Source organism: Scyliorhinus canicula, chromosome 5 (genome assembly GCF_902713615.1).
Source record: "Scyliorhinus canicula chromosome 5, sScyCan1.1, whole genome shotgun sequence".
Lineage (NCBI taxonomy): Eukaryota > Metazoa > Chordata > Chondrichthyes > Carcharhiniformes > Scyliorhinidae > Scyliorhinus > Scyliorhinus canicula.
Window position 1 is genome coordinate 202,462,388 of NC_052150.1, and position 21,226 is coordinate 202,483,613.

General features: G+C 46.5%; 1 protein-coding gene across 2 annotated transcripts in view; it reads right to left on the bottom strand.

Annotated features, from left to right (window-relative positions):
* Positions 1-21,226, bottom strand: part of LOC119966523 (protein mono-ADP-ribosyltransferase PARP14-like) — a 152,591-nt gene that overhangs the window by 42,865 nt on the left and 88,500 nt on the right. For both annotated transcript variants that reach the window (XM_038798364.1, XM_038798365.1), the window contains 4 exons: positions 16,120-16,341; positions 15,165-15,276; positions 5,147-5,263; positions 4,890-5,057 (listed from right to left, as the gene is read on the bottom strand). In XM_038798364.1, the coding sequence (XP_038654292.1) occupies positions 4,890-5,057; positions 5,147-5,263; positions 15,165-15,276; positions 16,120-16,341 (619 nt within the window). The remainder of the gene's footprint in view (positions 1-4,889; positions 5,058-5,146; positions 5,264-15,164; positions 15,277-16,119; positions 16,342-21,226) is intronic.

The window sequence follows — 21,226 nt, forward strand, 5'->3', positions numbered from 1 at the left end:
CTCTGATGCTGCCAGCAGAGATCGAACTGCATAAGCTGTTCCCATGTTTCATTGAAGGTTAACAACAAGCAAGTGCAAATTAATGTGTGAAGCCACCTTGCACCCTGCTTTGATGTTAATGGGCTATTTCTCCACTGCCTATCATCGTAGTCGAGTTCCCGATGTTGTGGCGAATCCAGTGTGTGGCAAAAAATGGGATCAGCGCCTCTCGGTCCTCCGCTGGTGCCGACATTGAGGTTTGAGTCCCACGCCAGCGAGAGTATGCAAATAAGTAATGGGCCAGGCACCATATACTCCAGGCTCACGTGATTCCCTGGTCTTCTGGGCCGGGTTTCAGATAGCCGAAGATTGATGGCGATATAGACAAACGTGGCCTTGACATGATGGACCTTACAGTGGACCAAGTGGGTAACTCTTTAAGGGATTTGCCTCCAAAGTTCATTGGAGGGCCACCTTCCCCTCAAATGCAAATCCCGCCCACCTCACCCCCACCAGAAAAACCCTCAACAGAGACACCCCAATTACAATGACCCCACCAGGGAACCCCTAATTACAAAGGCCCCACTAGAGCCCCTCCCATGAAACAGACCTCCACCAGACTCTCAATTAGAGACCCCCATCATAGACTCCCCCCCCCCCATGTGACAGATCCCCACTAGAGATCCCCCTACCAGAGACCCACACCAGGAACCCCCTAATTACAGAGATCCCCAATTGTAGATATCCCCACCAAAGACCCTCCAAATTAAGAGATCCCCACCAGAAGACCCACACCAGAGACCCCGACACCAGAGACCCTCCAATTACAGAGACCTCCATTACAGAGAGAGATCCCCCAATTACAGAGATCCCCCAATTTCAGAGAGCCTCCAAATTCAGAGAGCCTCCAATTACAGAGGGAGAGTCATTGAGGAGTCTGGTAGCAGTGGGGAAGAAGCTGTTCGTATGTCTGGATGTGCAGGTCTTCAGACTTCTGTATCTTCTGCCTGATGGAAGGGTCCGGAAGAGGGCAAAGCTTGGGTGGGAGGGGTCTCTGACAATGCTGTCTGCCTTCCTGAGGCAGCAGGAAGTGTAGACAGAATCAATGGGAGGGTGGCAAGCTTGTGTGATGCGTTGGGCTGAGTACACCACACTCTGCAGTTTCTTGCGATCTTGGGTCGAGAAGTTGCCATACCAAGCTGTGATGCAGCCAAATAGGATGGCACATCTGTAGAAGTTTATGAGAGTCGATGCCGACATGCCAAATTTCTCCTTCCTTGTCCAAGTCCTTCTGAAGCCCCCCTACGTCCTCAATACTACCCGCCCCTCTGCATACCCCTTGCATGGCAAGGGATTGTGAATCGCTTCTGGAGTTGCACTCCCAGCGACTTGCGATTCATCTCCAGCGAGGAAACATAGTCCAATTCTGGGCACTATGCATTATGAAGGAAGTACAGCTTTGGAGAGAATACAGAAGAGATTTACTAGAATGGTTCTAGTGTTGATGAATTATTATTATGGATATACACAAGAAGCTGAAGTTGTTATTAGGGTAGACAAGACAAAGAAAGAATTTGATTTTAAAATCATGAAGGGTTTAGATTGAGTAAATAAAGAGAACAACCAGAGGTGACACGAGTGAATCCTTTGCTTTGCAACGAGTGATTTGGACTTGGAATGTATATGTCTGATAGTATGGATACAGATTCAATTGTAGCCTTCAAAAAGATTTGCTACACCTCTCCCTTTTCATAGGACTGAGGGTGGGGGTGGGTGGCGTGGGGGTCTCCCAGGGTATCTGGGTGCTAGCCTGGCACTGCCAAGGATGCCAAACAGTACTGCCAGCTGACAGGGGCAGTGCCAGGCTGGTATTTTTCTTGCAGCGGGGATGGGGCCTGAGGGTGCCCATGGGGGGGGTTTGAGGATCGCGAAAATTTTATCCCGATCTCTTCCTATACTGAGGAGTTCCAGCAAGCTGAGCACCTCGGTTCAGGAAATGGGACTAAGTGCGGCCTTGGCTGGGCATTCCCTGCTGAGGCCCCGAATTGCAACAAAGTCCTGATAGATAAAAAGATGTGCAGGTTAGGTGGATTGGCCACGTTAAATTGCACCTTAATTGGAAAAATAAATTGGATATTCTAAATTTATTTTTTAAAAATATGGGGCGCAATTCTCCGAACTCACGACGGTGCGGAGAATAGCGGGGTTCGTAAATTTTTACGGCCACGCTAGTCTGATGCCCTCCCGCTATTCTCCACCCCCCCCCCCCCCCACGCCCGACTCCCGACACGAATCGCTGCCGCCGTTTTTTTACGGCCAGCAGCGATTCTCAGCTGACCGATGGGCCGAAGTCCAAGCCCTTTACGGCTGTTTTTACGAACGGCAAACACACCTGGTCTGGCCGTTCGTAAAAACGGCCGTAAAGTCCCGATTTTGAAAACCATGGCACCAATTGGCACGGCAGTACCACGGCCGTGCCAAGGGTGCCATGGGCCCGCGATCGGTGGGCACCGATCGCGGGCAGCGGGTCCGATTCCCGCGCACTCTTTGTCCTTCCGCCGCCCCGCTGTATCACTTCGCGGGGCGGCTGAGGGGATCCCGGCCCGCGCGGGTTTCGCGCAAATGCGCGATGACGTCATCCGCGCATGCGCGGGTTGGAGTCTTCCAATCTGTGCATGCGCGGCTGACGTCATGTGACGCGTCAGCCGGCGCAAACTCTGGCAAGCGGGCTTAACAAAATTCGTTAAGCCCGCGATGCCGGAGTTCAGGGCCGCGGCATACTAGCCCCGACCGGGGACCAGAATCGGTTCCCGGTCGGGGAGGGGAAGGCTGGCGTCAAACCCGCCCGGATTTGACGCCAGCCTTACGATTTCTCCCTGTCTGGGAGAATCACGCCCATGGTGTTTCGTGGTGCTGCGTGTGCTGGGAAACATCAGGCTAAACCTGCTCGTCACGGGACTTTGTTGCAATTTGGTTAGATCGTGCCTATAGATTGTAAATTGTTGAGGTGCCAACACGGATACCTGTGGTACTCCACTAGTTACATCTTGCTAAAAAAAAATAATTATTCCTATTCTCTGGTTCCTACAATAGACACTCTTATTTTGAGTAGTAACATTTGATGTGACACTGTATCAATTTAATTTTGGAAATCCAAGTGCACATCATCTACCAGGCTCCCCTTATCCATCTTGCCTGTCGCTTCCTCAAATATCTCTACTTAATTAGTTAAACCTGAGTCCCTTTCACTAAACCATGCTGTCTCTGCCTGTCCCCGCTAATGACCCTACTATGCCCACCTTCATAAGGGTTTTGAGGAATTTCCCTGATCGGTATTTAAATAGCCCTCTGACACTGCTCCTAGGGAGGTGATATGAGAATGGCAGCCTTGATACCAAGGCAGCATTTGCCACCAAGAATTCTGAGCAAAATTGAAGTCAATGGGAATCAGGGAAAGTCTCTCCACTGGTAAGAGTCATACCTAGCATAAAGGAGTATAACTGTGGTTATTGCATTGTAGGTCAATCACCTCACTCCCAGGATATTGATGCAAGAGTTGTTCAGTATAATGTACCAGACCCAACCAACTTCAGTTGCTTAATCAATGACCTTGCCTACATGAAATGGTCCGAAGTGGGAATGGTTGCTAATGATTGCACAAAGTTCAGTACCATTTTAAATTGTTCAGATGCTAAAGCAATTCATGTCCATCTGCAGGGAGACGCAGATAACATTTAGACTTGGGTTGCTGAGTGATAAACATTTTCTTCATGTTTGAAAAGGTGTAATTTTAGACCTTATACTGAAATTTGTTTTTAAAATTTTTAGTTATTCATTAAGTGAAGGGGTTAAAACTCTTCTGTATCAATTAAGGTTAGATCATGCATAGTACATGAGTATATGAGAATGATGATCCAAATATCACTGGAGCATGCAGACAATAACTCTTCTGTATCGATCTGTATTACACACATAAGCTGTCGAGCTTATGCGTTGGAAGCTACAGGATGAATGCCCAAGGACACATCTCGCTGGTGATGGGGCCAAGGAAAAAGATAAGCCAAGATGGTTTTTATCAAGAATAACAAGGAAACAATGTATGATCTTTTCAGTGATGTCACGTCAAGTTGTCTGGGGAGCAGACGTAACTATCCAGAATTGTTATTGCAGAAGGCCATTTACTTTGGGAACATTATCCTCAGATAGGATTTGCGATTGATAGTTACATTGCTGACAATGGGGAGCCAGTGATAAACATTGGAAGACAGCATGTGCATGTCTTTATACTGATTGTATATTATAATTATTGTCGGCATGCTCCGGTGATAGTTGGTTCATCATTCTCATATACTCATGAACTATGCATGATCTAACCTTAATTGATATAGTCATGATTGGACATTGATAACTAGTAACAAATGATTGGTTTGTGCTAATTTTTTGTAACTGAATGCGAGTGGGAGTCTGAAGTTGAATAGCTGTCCCTTTCCCCACAACAATGCGACTGCCAGACAATGATCGTACCCAGCAAGAAGGTTTCTCACCGTCTTCCCTTGACATTCAATGGCATTACTATCACTAAATGCACCATTATTAACATTCGGGGATTTGCAATTGACTAGAAGCCGAACTGGACTAGCCATAATAAGTACTGAGGCTGGGAATTATGTGGCCAGTAACTTAGCTCCTGACTCCTGAAGATTGCCCACCATCTACATGGCACTTGCCTTTAAGGAAGTATTTCAAAGATTCACAGGCTGATTATAAGCCTCTTGAACTGCATAATGAACACTCCTTGATTGACCCACATGTCCTGATGTGGGACATGAACCCATAGTTTCTGGCTGCCACTGAGCCCAACGAACTCCTTTACTGAAACAGTTTATTACATATATCAGTCAGATAATTACCTGAAGGCAGTTGTTTGGGGACAGGGATGTATAACAAATCCAAGTTGAGTTCCTTACATTTCTGCAAGACTCTTAAAAAACTCTTTGTAATGTCTGCATGGCCTTTCATTTTCAAAGGAAAGTAATATTTATCTCCGTTTCGTTTAGTGTCACAGTTTGCTTTGTTATCTGTAAAATAAAAGAAACAAAACTATTCATATCTTTGCCATACCAATTAAAAAATATATATAAATTAAGTAAAAGGTGTTTTATCTTACCAACATATTCCACCACTAGAGCGCTGCCTTTTTTTAAAATGCCACCACAGCACAGTTCAAAAGTGATATTCCCAATATTCTGCAAAAGGAGTGTTTGAGCGGGAGTCTCATTCTTTCCTAGATATATAACAAATGAAATCAATATCACAGGAAACTGAACATCACAGTACTTTTCCTCTACTAAATATTGTCACTGAAAATGTTAGCAATATTTCCTAGTAATGCATAAGTCAGTGGTATTAAAACATGCATGAAGTATCAATGGCAATACAGTAGTTTTCCAAGGATCAAGGGCTGGATTTCCACTCCTGAGGTGGGTAGTTTGAGTCAGGAAATTTACCAACTCAGTGCACCCGCCTCAGGCAGAAACATCCTGAATGGCATGATATATGCTCCAGGAGCACATGTGTGGGATGGAGTCAGGCCTGCCACACTCAGACACAGAACAAAGATGGTGGCAGGGGTTGCCAATGTGAGCTGTTTAAAAAGTCCACCACCGTTCTCTGGGGTTGCATCCCAGTTTTGCTTAAACATTAGACTCTCTAGCCCTCACTCTCCGTGTCAACTTACGTACCGAACCGCAACCATCTCCAATGGACCTTCATAACCTTCTTACCAGCTAATAAACTATCCACCCCATGCCCCTTTATAGATCCTGTGCCAACTTAATGAAAAATCATACCCTCAGCACACCAACCTTTATACCCTCCATACCAATGCATCCAGTATCTCTCATTGGCAACCCTCAGGAGCCATGCTAAGACAAAATAGTTCTAAATATGCAAGTAGAGTTCATCATATATAAAGCCTCATTCATAAAAGCCCAATACAATACATTAACTCCCATCTAGTACTTAATCCCTTATAAAAACAAACATTTGTATCCATAGTCCTACATCAAAGAGAGCTAACCCAGAGAGCTAAACTCTTTATACTATCAATTAAAGCGTGAACTCATAGCTCCAACTCACTATTATAAAGAAAGACTGTCGAAGTCAGCCAAGTATTAATAATTCTTTAATGAAAGGGTGATGCTGACAAGCAGTTATTGAAACTGGGAGAACAGATTTGCTTCGACACTCACAGATGGCAAGCAGTTTTTCAAATGGATGGTCATGTGAACAGTTCTTCAGACCTTAACTGCCCTTCACAAGCACCTCTTGAATCATTTGTAACACTGAGCATTAAGGTCATTGCTCCAGTGAAAATGGGGTTTGTTTGTAAATTCATGTGGCCCTGATGAGTTCAGTTTTCCATTTGGGGGAGGCACACCCTATCCCTGTCCCTCCCTTGCCATTTTAAAAGATCCCTGGAATTTCCATGACTGCCTCAGGCCTTTATTGTTATCCGCCACCATCAGCAATTCAACCTCCAACGAGGCATGTCAATCCTTCTGCTGATTTGGCCTCCACAGCTTTCTTCTGCAAAGAGTTCCACAGATTCACCACACTCTGGCTGAAGCAATTCCTCCTCATCTCTGTTTTAAAGGATCATCCCTTTGGTCAGAGATTGTGCCCTCTGGTTTTAGTTTTTGCTACACGTGGAAACATCGTCTCCACGTCCACTCTATCCAGGCCTCGCAGTATCCTGTAAGTTTCAATAAGATCATGGAACATAGAACATAGAACAGTACAGCACAGAACAGGCCCTTCGGCCCTCGATGTTGTGCCGAGCCATGATCACCCTACTCAAACCCACGTATCCACCCTATACCCGTAACCCAACAATCCCCCTCCCCCCAACCTTACTTTTTAGAACACTACGGACAATTTAGCATGGCCAATCCACCTAACCCGCACATCTTTGGACTGTGGGAGGAAACCGGAGCACCCGGAGGAAACCCACGCACACAAGGGGAGGACGTGCAGACTCCGCACAGACAGTGACCCAGCCGGGAATCGAACCTGGGACCCTGGAGCTGTGAAGCATTTATGCTAACCACCATGCTACCGTGCTGCCACGGTCACTTCCAGTGGCAGCCTTGGAGTGAGTCATCACACATTTGGCGGCTCATGCTCATGACGGTTTTGTCGGATCTTTTCCCCGGATAACAAGTGGATGTGAGGCGGAGAAAAGGTGCAGGAGAGTGAGTAGAAGAGATTAACCCTCTGGTGTATGGAGCTGAGGGCCAGAAGCGGTCGAAAAAGAGGGAATCAGTCGGTTAGAGCTGGTGCAGCACCTGCGATGCACCTGGAGATGGCAGAGGGGCAGGGAGTGGCCCTGCCAGTTCAGTGGTCGACGGACCAGCTGGTGAGCTTCTTGAACCAGGACAGGTCTTATGCAGAGGCCCAGGAGGAAGGGCTGTTAAGGGAACGCCAGAGGTTGCAAATGGAATTCGGGTTGTTATCCACGGGTAAGGCGGCAGGGCAGTTGCAAAGGGTGAGAGGGGCGGCATACGAGTATGGGGAGGAAGCGAGCAGGATGTTAGCGCACCAGTTGAGGGAGCAGGCGAGAGAGATTGGGAAAGTGAAGGACACAGGTGGGAAAAAGGTCTTGGCGGGGTGAAGGAGATGTTTTGGAAGTTTTATAGCAAATTGTACGAGTCGGAACCTCCAGCCGGTGAAGAAGGGATGAGGCGGTTTCTGGGAGGGTTGGAATTGATGACCGTCCTTGATGTGAGGTCGGACAGTTTCACAACTTCCAGCTAACATAGAACATAGAACATAGAACAGTACAGCACAGAACAGGCCCTTCGGCCCTCGATGTTGTGCCGAGCAATGATCACCCTACTCAAACCCACGTATCCACCCTATACCCGTAACCCAACAACCGCCCCCTTAACCTTACTTTTTAGGACACTACGGGCAATTTAGCATGGCCAATCCACCTAACCCGCACATCTTTGGACTGTGGGAGGAAACCGGAGCACCCGGAGGAAACCCACGCACACATGGGGAGGACGTGCAGACTCCGCACAGACAGTGACCCAGCCGGGAATCGAACCTGGGACCCTGGAGCTGTGAAGCATTTATGCTAACCACCATGCTACCATGCTGCCCAAAACTTGAGTAGTAATCAATGATGAGCAGATAGTCACGTCCATTGGCGTGAAAAAGGTCGATTCCCACCTTAGACCACGGAGAGGTCACGATATCTCGTTGCTGGAGTGTTTCTTTGGCCTGAGCAGGCTGGAAGCGCTGGCAGGTCGCACAATTGAGGACCATGTTGAATATGTCCTGGTTGACTCCAGGCCAATATACAGCCTGCCGGGCACTGCGCCTACATTTCTCGACACCAAAGTGTCTCTTGTGGATTTGTTTGAGCACTAAGCTCTGGAGGCTGAGAGTAATAACGATATGATCTAGCTTGAGGACGATCCCCTCGACGATCGTCACGTCGTCCTTGACATTGAAGAACTGAGGGCATTGCCCTTTCTGCCAACCATTTGCAAGGTGATGCATGACCCGCTGCAGAAGAGGGTCCTTGGCAGTCTCTTCTCGAACGTTGACCACTCTTTTATCTGAGGCCGGGAGGTTTCTGGCACACAGTTGCACCTGTGCCTCAATTTGGCAGATGAATTCTACCTGTTCAGAGGGCGAGATGATGGAGCACGACAGGGAATCCACAGCGATTAGCTCCTTGCCCTGTGTGCATACCAACTCAAAATCGTATCTGCAGAGTCGAAGGAGAATGCGCTGAAGCTTGGGCGTCATGTCATTCAAGTCCTTATGAATGATATGGACTAAAGGATGAGGCAACATGGTCGGCAGAGGTTTGGAGGACCGAAGGGCCTGTTCCAGTGCTGTACTTTTCTTTGTTCTTTGTTTTCCCGAAGATTGATGAAGAGCTGGTGGAGGGCCTGGGCCCGCCAATTCGGCTTGTAGAAGTAGTAGAAGGGCTGGAAGCGATGCAATCGAGTAAGGCTCCGGGACCAGATGGGTACCCGGTGGAATTTTGTAAGACGTTCTTTGGCGTTTTGGGACCGCTATTGGTAAGGGCCTTCAACAAAGCAAAGGAGTTCGGAGTGCTCCCCTCGACGTTGTCACAGGCGCCGATCACCCTTATTTTAAAGCGGGATAAGGACCCATAAAACTGTGGGTTGTACAGGCTGATCTCCCTGTCAAATGTGGATGGCAAACTATTGGCAAAGGTCCTAGCCACAAGGATCGAAGACTGCGTCCCAGGGGTAATAGGGAAGGACCAGGTTCATTAAGGGGCGGCATTTGCCGACCAACATTAGAAGGTTGCTTGATGTAATTACAATGCCTCCAGAGAGGCGAGAGGTAGTGGTAGCCATGGATGCAGAGAAGGCCTTTGATCGGGCGGAGTGGGAATACTTATGGGAAAACCTGCTGCGGTTTAGGTTTGGGCAGGGATTTGTGGATGGGGTCCGGTAGCTGTACCAGGCACCGGTGGTGAGTGTGCGAAAGAATCAGGTGAGATCAAATTTCTTCAGGTTGCACTGGGGCACGAGACAGGGAAGTCCACTCTCCCCACTGTTGTTTGCTCTGGCTATAGAGCCGTTGGCATTGAGAGCGTCGAGGGTCTGGCAGGGGTTAGTACGGCGGGGAGGTGGTCATCATAGAATTTACAGTGCAGAGGAGGCCATTCGGCCCATCGAGTCTGCAGAGGAGGCCATTCGGCCCATCTTGGAAAGAGCACCCTACCCAAGGTCAACACCTCTACCCTATCCCCATAACCCAGTAACACCACCCAACATTAAGGGCAATTTTGGACACTAAGGGCAATTTATCATGGCCAATCCACCTAACCTGCACATCTTTGGACTGTGGGAGGAAACCAGAGCACCCGGAGGAAACCCACGCACAAACGTGGTGGAGCACAGGGTCTCGTTCTACGCAGATGATCTGCTTCTGTACATATCGCATCTGCTGGGGGGAATTGGAGGGATTATGGGGATATTAGAGGAATTTGGCCGGTTTTCGGGATACAAACTGAATATGGGTAAGAGTGAGGTCTTTGCAATCCAGGCGAGGGGGCAGGAGAAGAGATGCCGTTCAAGGTGGAGGGAGGGAGCTTTCAATATTTGGGTATCCAGATGGCACGGGAGTGGGAGCAGCTGCATAAACTGAATTTGGGTCGGTTGGTAGATCAGATGAGGGGGGGACTTTTGGAGGAGGGTGCGCTCCCGTTGTCATTGGCAGGGCGGGTTCAGGCGGTTAAAACGACAGGATTTGCTCGGAGGTGGCAACCGTTCATCGACTTCTTTGAGAAAAATTCAGCTGTCAGCAGGGGGAGGGAGGGGAAAGAAGAGGCATGGAAAACACGAGTAAGGACAGGAGAACCAACAGAGGGGTGTCTGGGGAAGGTGGCACTGCTTGTGTAAGCCATGTTGGCTGGGGTTTGTGCTCGGGGGGTTGTTGGTTATATTGTTGTGTCTTTGTTTCTGGTGACATTTGATGTTGAAAATCGTTAAAATTATAAATGCCTCAATAAAATGTTTTCTAAAACAGAGTTTCAACAACATCCCCCCTCACCCTTCTAAACTCCGAGTACAGACCCAGAGTCCTCAACCGTTCCTCATACGACAAGCTCGTAATTCCAGGGATCATTCTTGTGAACCTTCTCTGGACCCTTTCCAAGGCCAGCACATCCTTCCTTAGATACGGGGCCTGCTCACCATACTCCAAATGGGGTCTGACCAGAGTCTTAGACAGCCTCAGAAGTACATCTCTGCTCTTGTATTCTAGCCCTCTCAACATGAATGCTAACATTGCATTTGCCTTCCTAACTGCTGACTGAACCTGCACGTTAACCTTAAGAGAATCGTGAACAAGGACTCCCAAAGTCTTTTGTGCTTCTGATTTCCTAAGCATTTCCCCATTTAGAAAATAGTCTATGCCTCCATTCCTCCTTCCAAAGTGCATAACCTCACACTTTTCCACATTGTATTCCATCTGCCACTTCTTTGCCCACTCTCCTAGCCTGTCCAAGTCCTTCTGCATTCCCCCTGCTTCCTCAATACTACCTGTCCCTCTACAGATCTTTGTTAAGAGTTATTTTAGGAGGTAACAAGGAAGTTAGACAAAGGAGAATCAGTGGACACCATAGAATTTACAGTGCAGAAGGAGGCCATTCAGCCCATCGAGTCTGCACCGGCTCTTGGAAAGGGCACCCTACTCAAGCCCACCCTATCCCCGTAATCCAGTATTCCCACTTAACCTTTTTGGACACTAAGGGCAATTTAGCATGTCCAATACACTTAACCTGCACATCTTTGGACTGTGGGAGGAAACCGGAGCACCCGGAGGAAACCCACACAGACATGGGAAGAACGTGCAGACTCCACATAGACAGTGACCCAAGCCGGGAATCGACCCTGGAGATGTGAACACACCCCCCCCCCCCCCCCCCCCCCCCCCACCCCAGTACTGGTGCCAATATCCCATGAATTCAAACCCATTCCGTCCACACCAATCTTTGAGCCACGCATTTATCTCCTTAATCTTCTTGACCCTGTACCAAATACCTTGTGGCTCAGGTAGTCATCCAGAGATTATTACCTTATTGGTTCTGCTTTTGAATTTAGCTCCTAGCTGTTCATACTGCCTTAGCAGAGCCTCTGTTTCTGTTAGACCTATGTAGTTGGTACCTATGTGGACCACGACAACAGGATCTTTACCCTCCCATTCCAAGTTCCTTTGCAGCTCAGATGAGATATCCCGAACCGGGGCACCAGGCAGGCAACACAATCTTCAGGATTCTCAATACTGGTCACAGAGAACAGTGTCAATGCTCCAAATATACTATCCCCATTAGGACTCCATTTATTTTTTCTCCCCCCACTTGAACGGCTCCCTGCACCACGGTGCCATGGTCAGTCCCTGTTCCCATCTACACAGGGAGCAAGAATTTCGAACCTCTTGGACAAGTTCAGGGACTGAGGCTCCTGCAACCCTACCTCCTGGATCTCTCTACCTGTCTCACTCGCAGCCACACCCTCCTGACCACTGCCGAATTCAAGGTATTTAATCTAAGGGGTGTGACTGTCTCCTGGAACCCGTGTCCAGGCATCTGTCCCCCTCCCTGATGTGTCGCAGCGTCCGAAGCTCAGAATCCAACTCATCAACTCAGAGCCGGAGTTCCTCAAGGAACCAACACTTAATACAGACTTGCTCACTGGCAGCCACAATGGGGTCCACCAGCTCCCACATCGTGCATGAACACCACATCACCTGACCCTCCATCACTATTTTATTTAATTAGTTTTTAATTTGGTTTTCAATTTTTTTTGTTTAAACTTTAAAAAAAATATATCTATTACCTCAGTCTCAACACAATTTCTAACCAGTAATTTAAATGAATATTCAAATTTAGCACAGCTCTCTATTAGTCAATCAAATCACAGCCCTCCTGTGATGTCACTTAAGTTTGTTTTTAGTCCGAACTCGCTGTCAGTTTCAAAGTATCAAGAGTAGCCACTGCCTCCCTTCCACACAGCACTCTGCTTCTCTTGGTCACTTATCTTCCCCCAGAAAGAGGGAAAATCGACCGTGGATATCTAAGGAAATAAGGGAGAGTATCAAATTGAAGGAAAAAGCATATAAAGTGGCAAAGATTGCTGGGAGATTAGAGGACTGGGAAATCTTTAGGGGGCAACAGAAAGCTACTAAAAAAGCTATAAAGAAGAGTAAGATAGATTATGAGAGTAAACTTGCTCAGAATATAAAAACAGACAGTAAAAGTTTTTACAAATATATAAAACAAAAAAGAGTGGCTAAGGTAAATATTGGTCCTTTAGAGGATGAGAAGAGAGTTTTAATAATGGGAAATGAGGAAATGGCTGAGGAACTGAACAGGTTTTTTGGGTCGGTCTTCACAGTGGAAGACACAAATAACATGCCAGCGACTGATAGAAATGAGGCTATGACAGATGAGGACTTTGAGAGGATTGTTATCACTAAGGAGGTAGTGATGGGCAAGCTAATGGGGCTAAAGGTAGACATGTCTCCTGGCCCTGACGGAATGCATCCCAGAGTGCTAAAAGAGATGGCTAGGGAAATTGCAGATGCACTAGTGATAATTTACCGAAATTCACTAGACTCTGGGGTGGTCCCGGTGGATTAGAAATTAGCAAACGTGACACCACTGTTTAAAAAACGAGGTAGGCAGAAAGCAGGAAATTATAGGCCAGTGAGCTTAACTTCGGTAGTAGGGAAGATGCTGGAATCTATCATCAAGGAAGAAATAGCGAGGCATCTAGATAGAAATTGTCCCATTGGGCAGACGCAGCATGGGTTCATAAAGGGCAGGTCATGCCTAACTAATTTAGTGGAATTTTTTGAGGACATTACCAGTGCAGTAGATAATGGGGAGCCGATGGATGTGGTATATCTGGATTTCCAGAAAGCCTTTGACAAGGTGCCACACAAAAGGTTGCTGCATAAGATAAAGATGCATGGCATTAAGGGTAAAGTAGTAGCATGGATAGAGGATTGGTTAATTAATAGAAAGCAAAGAGTGGAGATTAATGGGTGTTTCTCTGGTTGGCAATCAGTAGCTAGTGGTGTCCCTCAGGGATCCGTGTTGGGCCCACAATTGTTCACAATTTACATAGATGATTTGGAGTTGGGGACCAAGGGCAATGTGTCCAAGTTTGCAGATGACACTAAGATGAGTGGTAAAGTGAAAAGTGCAGAGGATACTGGAAGTCTGCAGAGGGATTTGGATAGGTTAAGTGAATGGGCTAGGGTCTGGCAGATGGAATACAATGTTGACAAATGTGAGGTTATCCATTTTGGTAGGAATAACAGCAAACGGGATTATTATTTAAACGATAAAATATTAAAGCATGCCGCTGTGCAGAGAGACTTGGGTGTGCTAGTGCATGAGTCACAGAAGGTTGGTTTACAGGTGCAACAGGTGATTAAGAAGGCAAATGGAATGTTGTCCTTCATTGCTAGAGGGATGGAGTTTAAGACTAGGGAGGTTATGTTGCAATTGTATAAGGTGTTAGTGAGGCCACACCTGGAGTATTGTGTTCAGTTTTGGTCTCCTTACTTGAGAAAGGACGTACTGGCACTGGAGGGTGTGCAGAGGAGATTCACTAGGTTAATCCCAGAGCTGAAGGGGTTGGATTATGAGGAGAGGTTGAGTAGACTGGGACTGTACTCATTGGAATTTAGAAGGATGAGGGGGGATCTTATAGAAACATTTAAAATTATGAAGGGAATAGATAGGATAGATGCGGGTAGGTTGTTTCCACTGGCGGGTGAAAGCAGAACTAGGGGACATAGCCTCAAAATAAGGGGAAGTAGATTTTGGACTGAGTTTAGGAGGAACTTCTTCACCCAAAGGGTTGTGAATCTATGGAATTCCTTGCCCAGTGAAGCAGTTGAGGCTCCTTCATTACATGTTTTTAAGGTAAAGATAGATCGTTTTTTGAAGAATAAAGGGATTAAGGGTTATGGTGTTCGGGCCGGAAAGTGGAGCTGAGTCCACAAAAGATCAGCCATGATCTCATTGAATGGTGGAGCAGGCTCGAGGGGTCAGATGGCCTACTCCTGCTCCTAGTTCTTATGTTCTTATGTTCACACAGCACTCTGCTTCTCCTGGTCACTTATCTTCCCCCACACAGCACTCTGCTTCTCCTGGTCACTTATCTTCCCCCACACAGCACTCTGCTTCTCCTGGTCACTTATCTTCCCCCACACAGCACTCTGCTTCTCCTGGTCACTTATCTTCCCCCACACAGCACTCTGCTTCTCCTGGTCACATCCCATGCGAGAATAAAGAATATTTAAATATCACTTGATCTCCAATCAATTAATCAGGCATTGGCCTTAATAATTGTAGGTGGAACTAGTTGGGTAGTGCTTTTACAATATCGGTACAGGCATGATGGGCCAAATAGCCTCTATAGCTGACTCTGTAATCAATGTAAACCCATTGACACATAAGGATATGAGAAGAAGAAGCCCGATTTTGCTATAAATGAATTCAATTATTTTGAGTACAGCATAGTACGGTCAATTAATCTATTATTAGGAGCACAAGAAAGGTCTTCCACTTTCAAAAACGAATCTGTGCTAAATAGTGAGATAATAATTTTAATTACTTATCATCGTCGCTGTTTGTGAATCCACTTTTCTAGCTTTTCTCATTTCTTGAATGTATGTGAGCTCGTTGATTGGAATTCCTTCTGCAATCAGCAATGCATCTTCAAAAGCCTGCAAAGTTGAAGATGCTTTAGAATTGTTATTTTGAAGATGCTTTAGAATTGTTATTTTATAAATTTAAAAACAAAAATAGAAGCATAATTCAAATATTTTACCAGCTTTGATCTCCAAATTGTATTATTGCGATCACTTACTTAAAATTGCTATGAATTTGCCATTCATTATTTTTTGGTGAAGTGAAATGCTTGATTCACTTCCGTATTATCTTCCCTTTAAATGTAATAGGATTTTTAAAAAGAAATCACAGATTGTAATCATGTTCAACCAAAGTTTCCTATACTTAAACAGAAAATACTGGACAATCACAGCAGGTCTCAGCATCTGTGGAGATTGAAGGAAACTCACGTTTTGAGTCTAGATGACTCTTACTCAAATCACCAGACTCGAAACGCTAGCTGCCTTCTCTCTCCACAGGTGCTGTCAGACCTGCTGTGAATGCCCAGTATTTTCTGTTTTTGTTTCAGATTCCAGCATCTGCAGTAATTTGCTTTAGATCAAAGCTTCTTATGTTTTGCAAAGTAATTGTTTAAATTTTGCAAAGATTTTTGCATTGGAGGCTGAAATCATTGAAAATGCAAACATTTGAAAAATTCTTATGGGGCACATTTTTAATTTATAAACTAAAGATAAAAGGTAGAGCCGCATCAAAAAAACACCAATATGGTTGGCAAACGTGCAATAGACAAGTGGCCCGGAAATCCCATAATGATTCTTCAGGTGAGTCAATGTAACCCTGGTGGTGACCCAGTACTTGCAGCTTTTTATCTTTATTAAAATTAAAAGGTACTGGTTTGGTGATGCTCAGCTTGAAAGATAATATGAAAACATACATACCGAGTAGCTAGCCAGGTCCTTTTCATATATGATCAACTTCACTTCCTTAAGTGTGGATGTAGAATTTGCACTGATGAATCTCTTTATTTCCTCAAAAAATATTTTGGCTACTGTATCCTTTGGAAATCTCAAATTTCCGGTGCCGATGGCAGGAAAACTTATCGATCTGTGTTGGCTTTCGTGTGCATTTTGTAGGCATTTTTGGATTATTGCTCGAAGCAGCTGCTCAATAAAAAGTGATTTCTTTAAAATATATACTATATTTACTACATTTTAAATATTCTATAGCCTTTCTTTGTTCTTTGCAAAGTAATTTAGATCAGATAGCAAGGTCAATATGATAAACCTAGTCACCTTGTCCTTTTCTTAGATGCTATAAGACCTACAAGTGCTCACTCCAGTCCCTCAAGAAAGCCTTTGACCTTCCCTCTGCCAATAGCAGCAACCTCCCTGGCCTGAGAACCAAACCCTGAACTTCTTGCTGCCTGATTGACCATTGGGTACAGTCCCTGACAGTGTAGAAAATTGAAGTCAATTCATTAAAGGTAATTATTAAATTTAAGGAGATTAGCACAAACATAAACATATAAGAAGAAGACCCGAGGAGTTTGAGTGAAGGCAATCATCCAGCAGAGGGCAGCAGAGCAGAGCTACTGATCAGCTGTTCTGGGGAAATTTGCATACGTGCAGTGCGGTCAGCCTAAGTTGAAGGTGAATCTGCGAAGAAGACCCGAGGAGTTTGAGTGAAGGCAATCATCCAGCAGAGGGCAGCAGAGCAGAGCTACTGATCAGCTGTTCTGGGGAAATTTGCATACGTGCAGTGCGGTCAGCCTAAGTTGAAGGTGAATCTGCGAAGAAGACCCGAGGAGTTTGAGTGAAGGCAATCATCCAGCAGAGCAGAGCTACTGATCAGCTGTTCTGGGAAAATTTGCATACGTGCAGTGCGGTCAGCCTAAGTTGAAGGTGAATCTGCGAAGAAGACCCGAGGAGTTTGAGTGAAGGCAATCATCCAGCAGAGGGCAGCAGAGCAGAGCTACTGATCAGCTGTTCTGGGGAAATTTGCATACGTGCAGTGCGGTCAGCCTAAGTTGAAGGTGGTTTGTGGAGAGGCTGTTGGCAAGTGACAGTTAAACCCGAGACACTTCGTGAGTGTTTCCCACCCTACCTCCTCCTCTAACCAACCCCCCCACCCCACAGTGGTTGGGGAGCAGGGGCCTGTCGTGAAGGTGAGTGAGTGCCTTTAAATTTGCTTTCCTTTCAGCGGGAGCAGGGTTTGAAGTAATATCAGGTAAGCTCTTCCTTTCTTTTTCTTTTTCTTGTTTTTTTTTAAATCTAGAGGTGATGTCAGGGAAGGCAGTACAATGCTCCTCCTGCAGAATGTTTGAGGTGAGGGACGCCGTCAGCGTCCCTGCTGATTTCATCTGTGGGAAGTGCACCCAACTCCAGCTCCTCAAAAACCGTGTTAGGGACCTGGAGCTTGAGCTGGATGAACTTCGGATCATTCGGGAGGCAGAGGGGGTCATAGATAGGAGCTTCAGGGAAGTAGTTACACCAAAGACTGGAGATAGATGGGTAACTGTAAGAGGGACTGGGAAGAAGCAGTCAGTGCAGGGACCCCCTGCGGTCGTTCCCCTGAGTAACAAGTATACCGTTTTGGATACTTGTGGGGGGGACGACTTACCAGGGGTAAGCCATGGGGTACGGGCCTCTGGCACGGAGTCTGTCCCTGTTGCTCAGAAGGGAAGGGGGGAAAGGAGTAGAACATTAGTAATTGGGGACTCAATAGTCAGGGGCACAGATAGGAGATTTTGTGGGAGCGAGAGAGACTCACGTTTGGTATGTTGCCTCCCAGGTGCAAGGGTACGTGATGTCTCGGATCGTGTTTTCCGGGTCCTTAAGGGGGAGGGGGAGCAGCCCCAAGTCGTAGTCCACATTGGCACTAACGACATAGGTAGGAAAGGGGACAAGGATGTCAGGCAGGCCTTTAGGGAGCTAGGATGGAAGCTCAGAGCGAGAACAAACAGAGTTGTTATCTCTGGGTTGTTGCCCGTGCCACGTGATAGTGAGATGAGGAATAGGGAGAGAGAGCAATTAAACACGTGGCTACAGGGATGGTGCAGGCGGGAGGGATTCAGATTTCTGGATAACTGGGGCTCGTTCTGGGGAAGGTGGGACCTCTATAGACAGGATGGTCTACATCTGAACCTGAGGGGCACCAATATCCTGGGGGGGAGATTTGTTAGTGCTCTTTGGGGGGGTTTAAACTAATTCAGCAGGGGCATGGGAACCTGGATTGTAGTTTTGGGGTACGGGAGATTGAGAGTATAGAGGTCAGGAGCACAGATTTGACTTCGCAGGAGGGTGCCAGTGTTCAGGTAGGTGGTTTGAAGTGTGTCTACTTCAATGCCAGGAGTATACGAAATAAGGTAGGGGAACTGGCAGCATGGGTTGGTACCTGGGACTTCGATGTTGTGGCCATTTCAGAGACATGGATAGAGCAGGGACAGGAATGGTTGTTGCAGGTTCCGGGGTTTAGGTGTTTTAGTAAGCTCAGAGAAGGGGGCAAAAGAGGGGGAGGTGTGGCGCTGCTAGTCAAGGACAGTATTACGGTGGTGGAAAGGATGCTAGATGGGGACTCTTCTTCTGAGGTAGTATGGGCTGAGGTTAGAAACAGGAAAGGAGAGGTCACCCTGTTGGGAGTTTTCTATAGGCCACCTAATAGTTCTAGGGATGTAGAGGAAAGGATGGCGAAGATGATTCTGGAAAAGAGTGAAAGTAACAGGGTAGTTGTTATGGGAGACTTTAACTTTCCAAATATTGACTGGAAAAGATATAGTTCGAGTACATTAGATGGGTCATTCTTTGTACAATGTGTGCAGGAGGGTTTCCTGACACAATATGTTGACAGGCCAACAAGAGGCGAGGCCACATTGGATTTGGTTTTGGGTAATGAACCAGGCCAGGTGTTAGATCTGGAGGTAGGTGAGCACTTTGGAAACAGTGACCACAATTCGGTGACCTTTACATTAATGATGGAAAGGGATAAGTATACCCCGCAGGGCAAGAGTTATAGCTGGGGGAAGGGCAATTATGATGCCATTAGACATGACTTAGGATGTGTTGGTTGGAGAAGTAGGCTGCAAGGGTTGGGCACACTGGATATGTGGAGCTTGTTCAAGGAACAGCTATTGCATGTTCTTGATAAGTACGTACCAGTCAGGCAGGGAGGAAGGGGTCGAGCGAGGGAACCGTGGTTTACCAAAGAAGTGGAATCACTTGTTAAGAGGAAGAAGGAGGCCTATGTGAAGATGAGGCATGAAGTTTCAGTTGGGGCGCTTGATAGTTACAAGGAAGCGAGGAAGGATCTAAAGAGAGAGCTGAGACGAGCAAGGAGGGGACATGAGAAGTCTTTGGCAGGTAGGATCAAGGAAAACCCAAAAGCTTTCTATAGGTATGTCAGGAATAAAAGAATGACTAGGGTAAGAGTAGGGCCAGTCAAGGACAGTGGTGGGAAGTTGTGTGTGGAGGCTGAGGAGATAAGCGAGATACTAAATGAATACTTTTCGTCAGTATTCACTCAAGAAAAAGATAATATTGTGGAGGAGAATGCTGAGACCCAGGCTATTAGAATAGATGGCATTGAGGTGCGTAGGGAAGAAGTGTTGGCAATTCTGGACAAGGTGAAAATAGATAAGTCCCCGGGGCCAGATGGGATTTATCCTAGGATTCTCTGGGAAGCCAGGGAAGAGATTGCTGAGCCTTTGGCTTTGATTTTTAGGTCATCATTGGCTACAGGAATAGTGCCAGAGGACTGGAGGATAGCAAATGTGGTCCCTTTGTTCAAGAAGGGGAGTAGAGATAACCCCGGTAACTATAGGCCGGTGAGCCTAACGTCTGTGGTGGGTAAAGTCTTGGAGAGGATTATAAAAGATACAATTTATAATCATCTAGATAGGAATAATATGATTAGGGACAGTCAGCATGGTTTTGTGAAGGGTAGGTCATGCCTCACAAACCTTATCGAGTTCTTTGAGAAGGTGACTGAACAGGTTGACGAGGGTAGAGCAGTTGATGTGGTGTATATGGATTTCAGTAAAGCGTTTGATAAGGTTCCCCACGGTCGTCTATTGCAGAAAATACGGAGGCTGGGGATTGAGGGTGATTTAGAGATGTGGATCAGAAATTGGCTAGTTGAAAGAAGACAGAGAGTGGTAGTTGATGGGAAATGTTCAGAATGGAGTTCAGTTACGAGTGGCGTACCACAAGGATCTGTTCTGGGGCCGTTGCTGTTTGTCATTTTTATAAATGACCTAGAGGAGGGCGCAGAAGGATGGGTGAGTAAATTTGCAGACGACACTAAAGTCGGTGGAGTTGTAGACAGTGCGGAAGGATGTTGCAGGTTACAGAGGGACATAGATAAGCTGCAGAGCTGGGCTGAGAGGTGGCAAATGGAGTTTAATGTGGAGAAGTGTGAGGTGATTCACTTTGGAAAGAATAACAGAAATGCGGAATATTTGGCTAATGGTAAAATTCTTGGTAGTGTGGATGAGCAGAGGGATCTCGGTGTCCATATACATAGATCCCTGAAAGTTGCCACCCAGGTTGATAGGGTTGTGAAGAAGGCCTATGGTGTGTTGGCCTTTATTGGTAGAGGGATTGAGTTCCGGAGCCATGAGGTCATGTTGCAGTTGTACAAAACTCTAGTACGGCCGCATTTGGAGTATTGCGTACAGTTCTGGTCGCCTCATTATAGGAAGGACGTGGAAGCTTTGGAACGGGTGCAGAGGAGATTTACCAGGATGTTGCCTGGTATGGAGGGAAAATCTTATGAGGAAAGGCTGATGGACTTGAGGTTGTTTTCGTTAGAGAGAAGAAGGTTAAGAGGTGACTTAATAGAGGCATACAAAATGATCAGAGGGTTAGATAGGGTGGACAGCGAGAGCCTTCTCCCGCGGATGGAGGTGGCTAGCACGAGGGGACATAGCCTTAAATTGAGGGGTAATAGATATAGGACAGAGGTCAGAGGTGGGTTTTTTACGCAAAGAGTGGTGAGGCCGTGGAATGCCCTACCTGCAACAGTAGTGAACTCGCCAACATTGAGGGCATT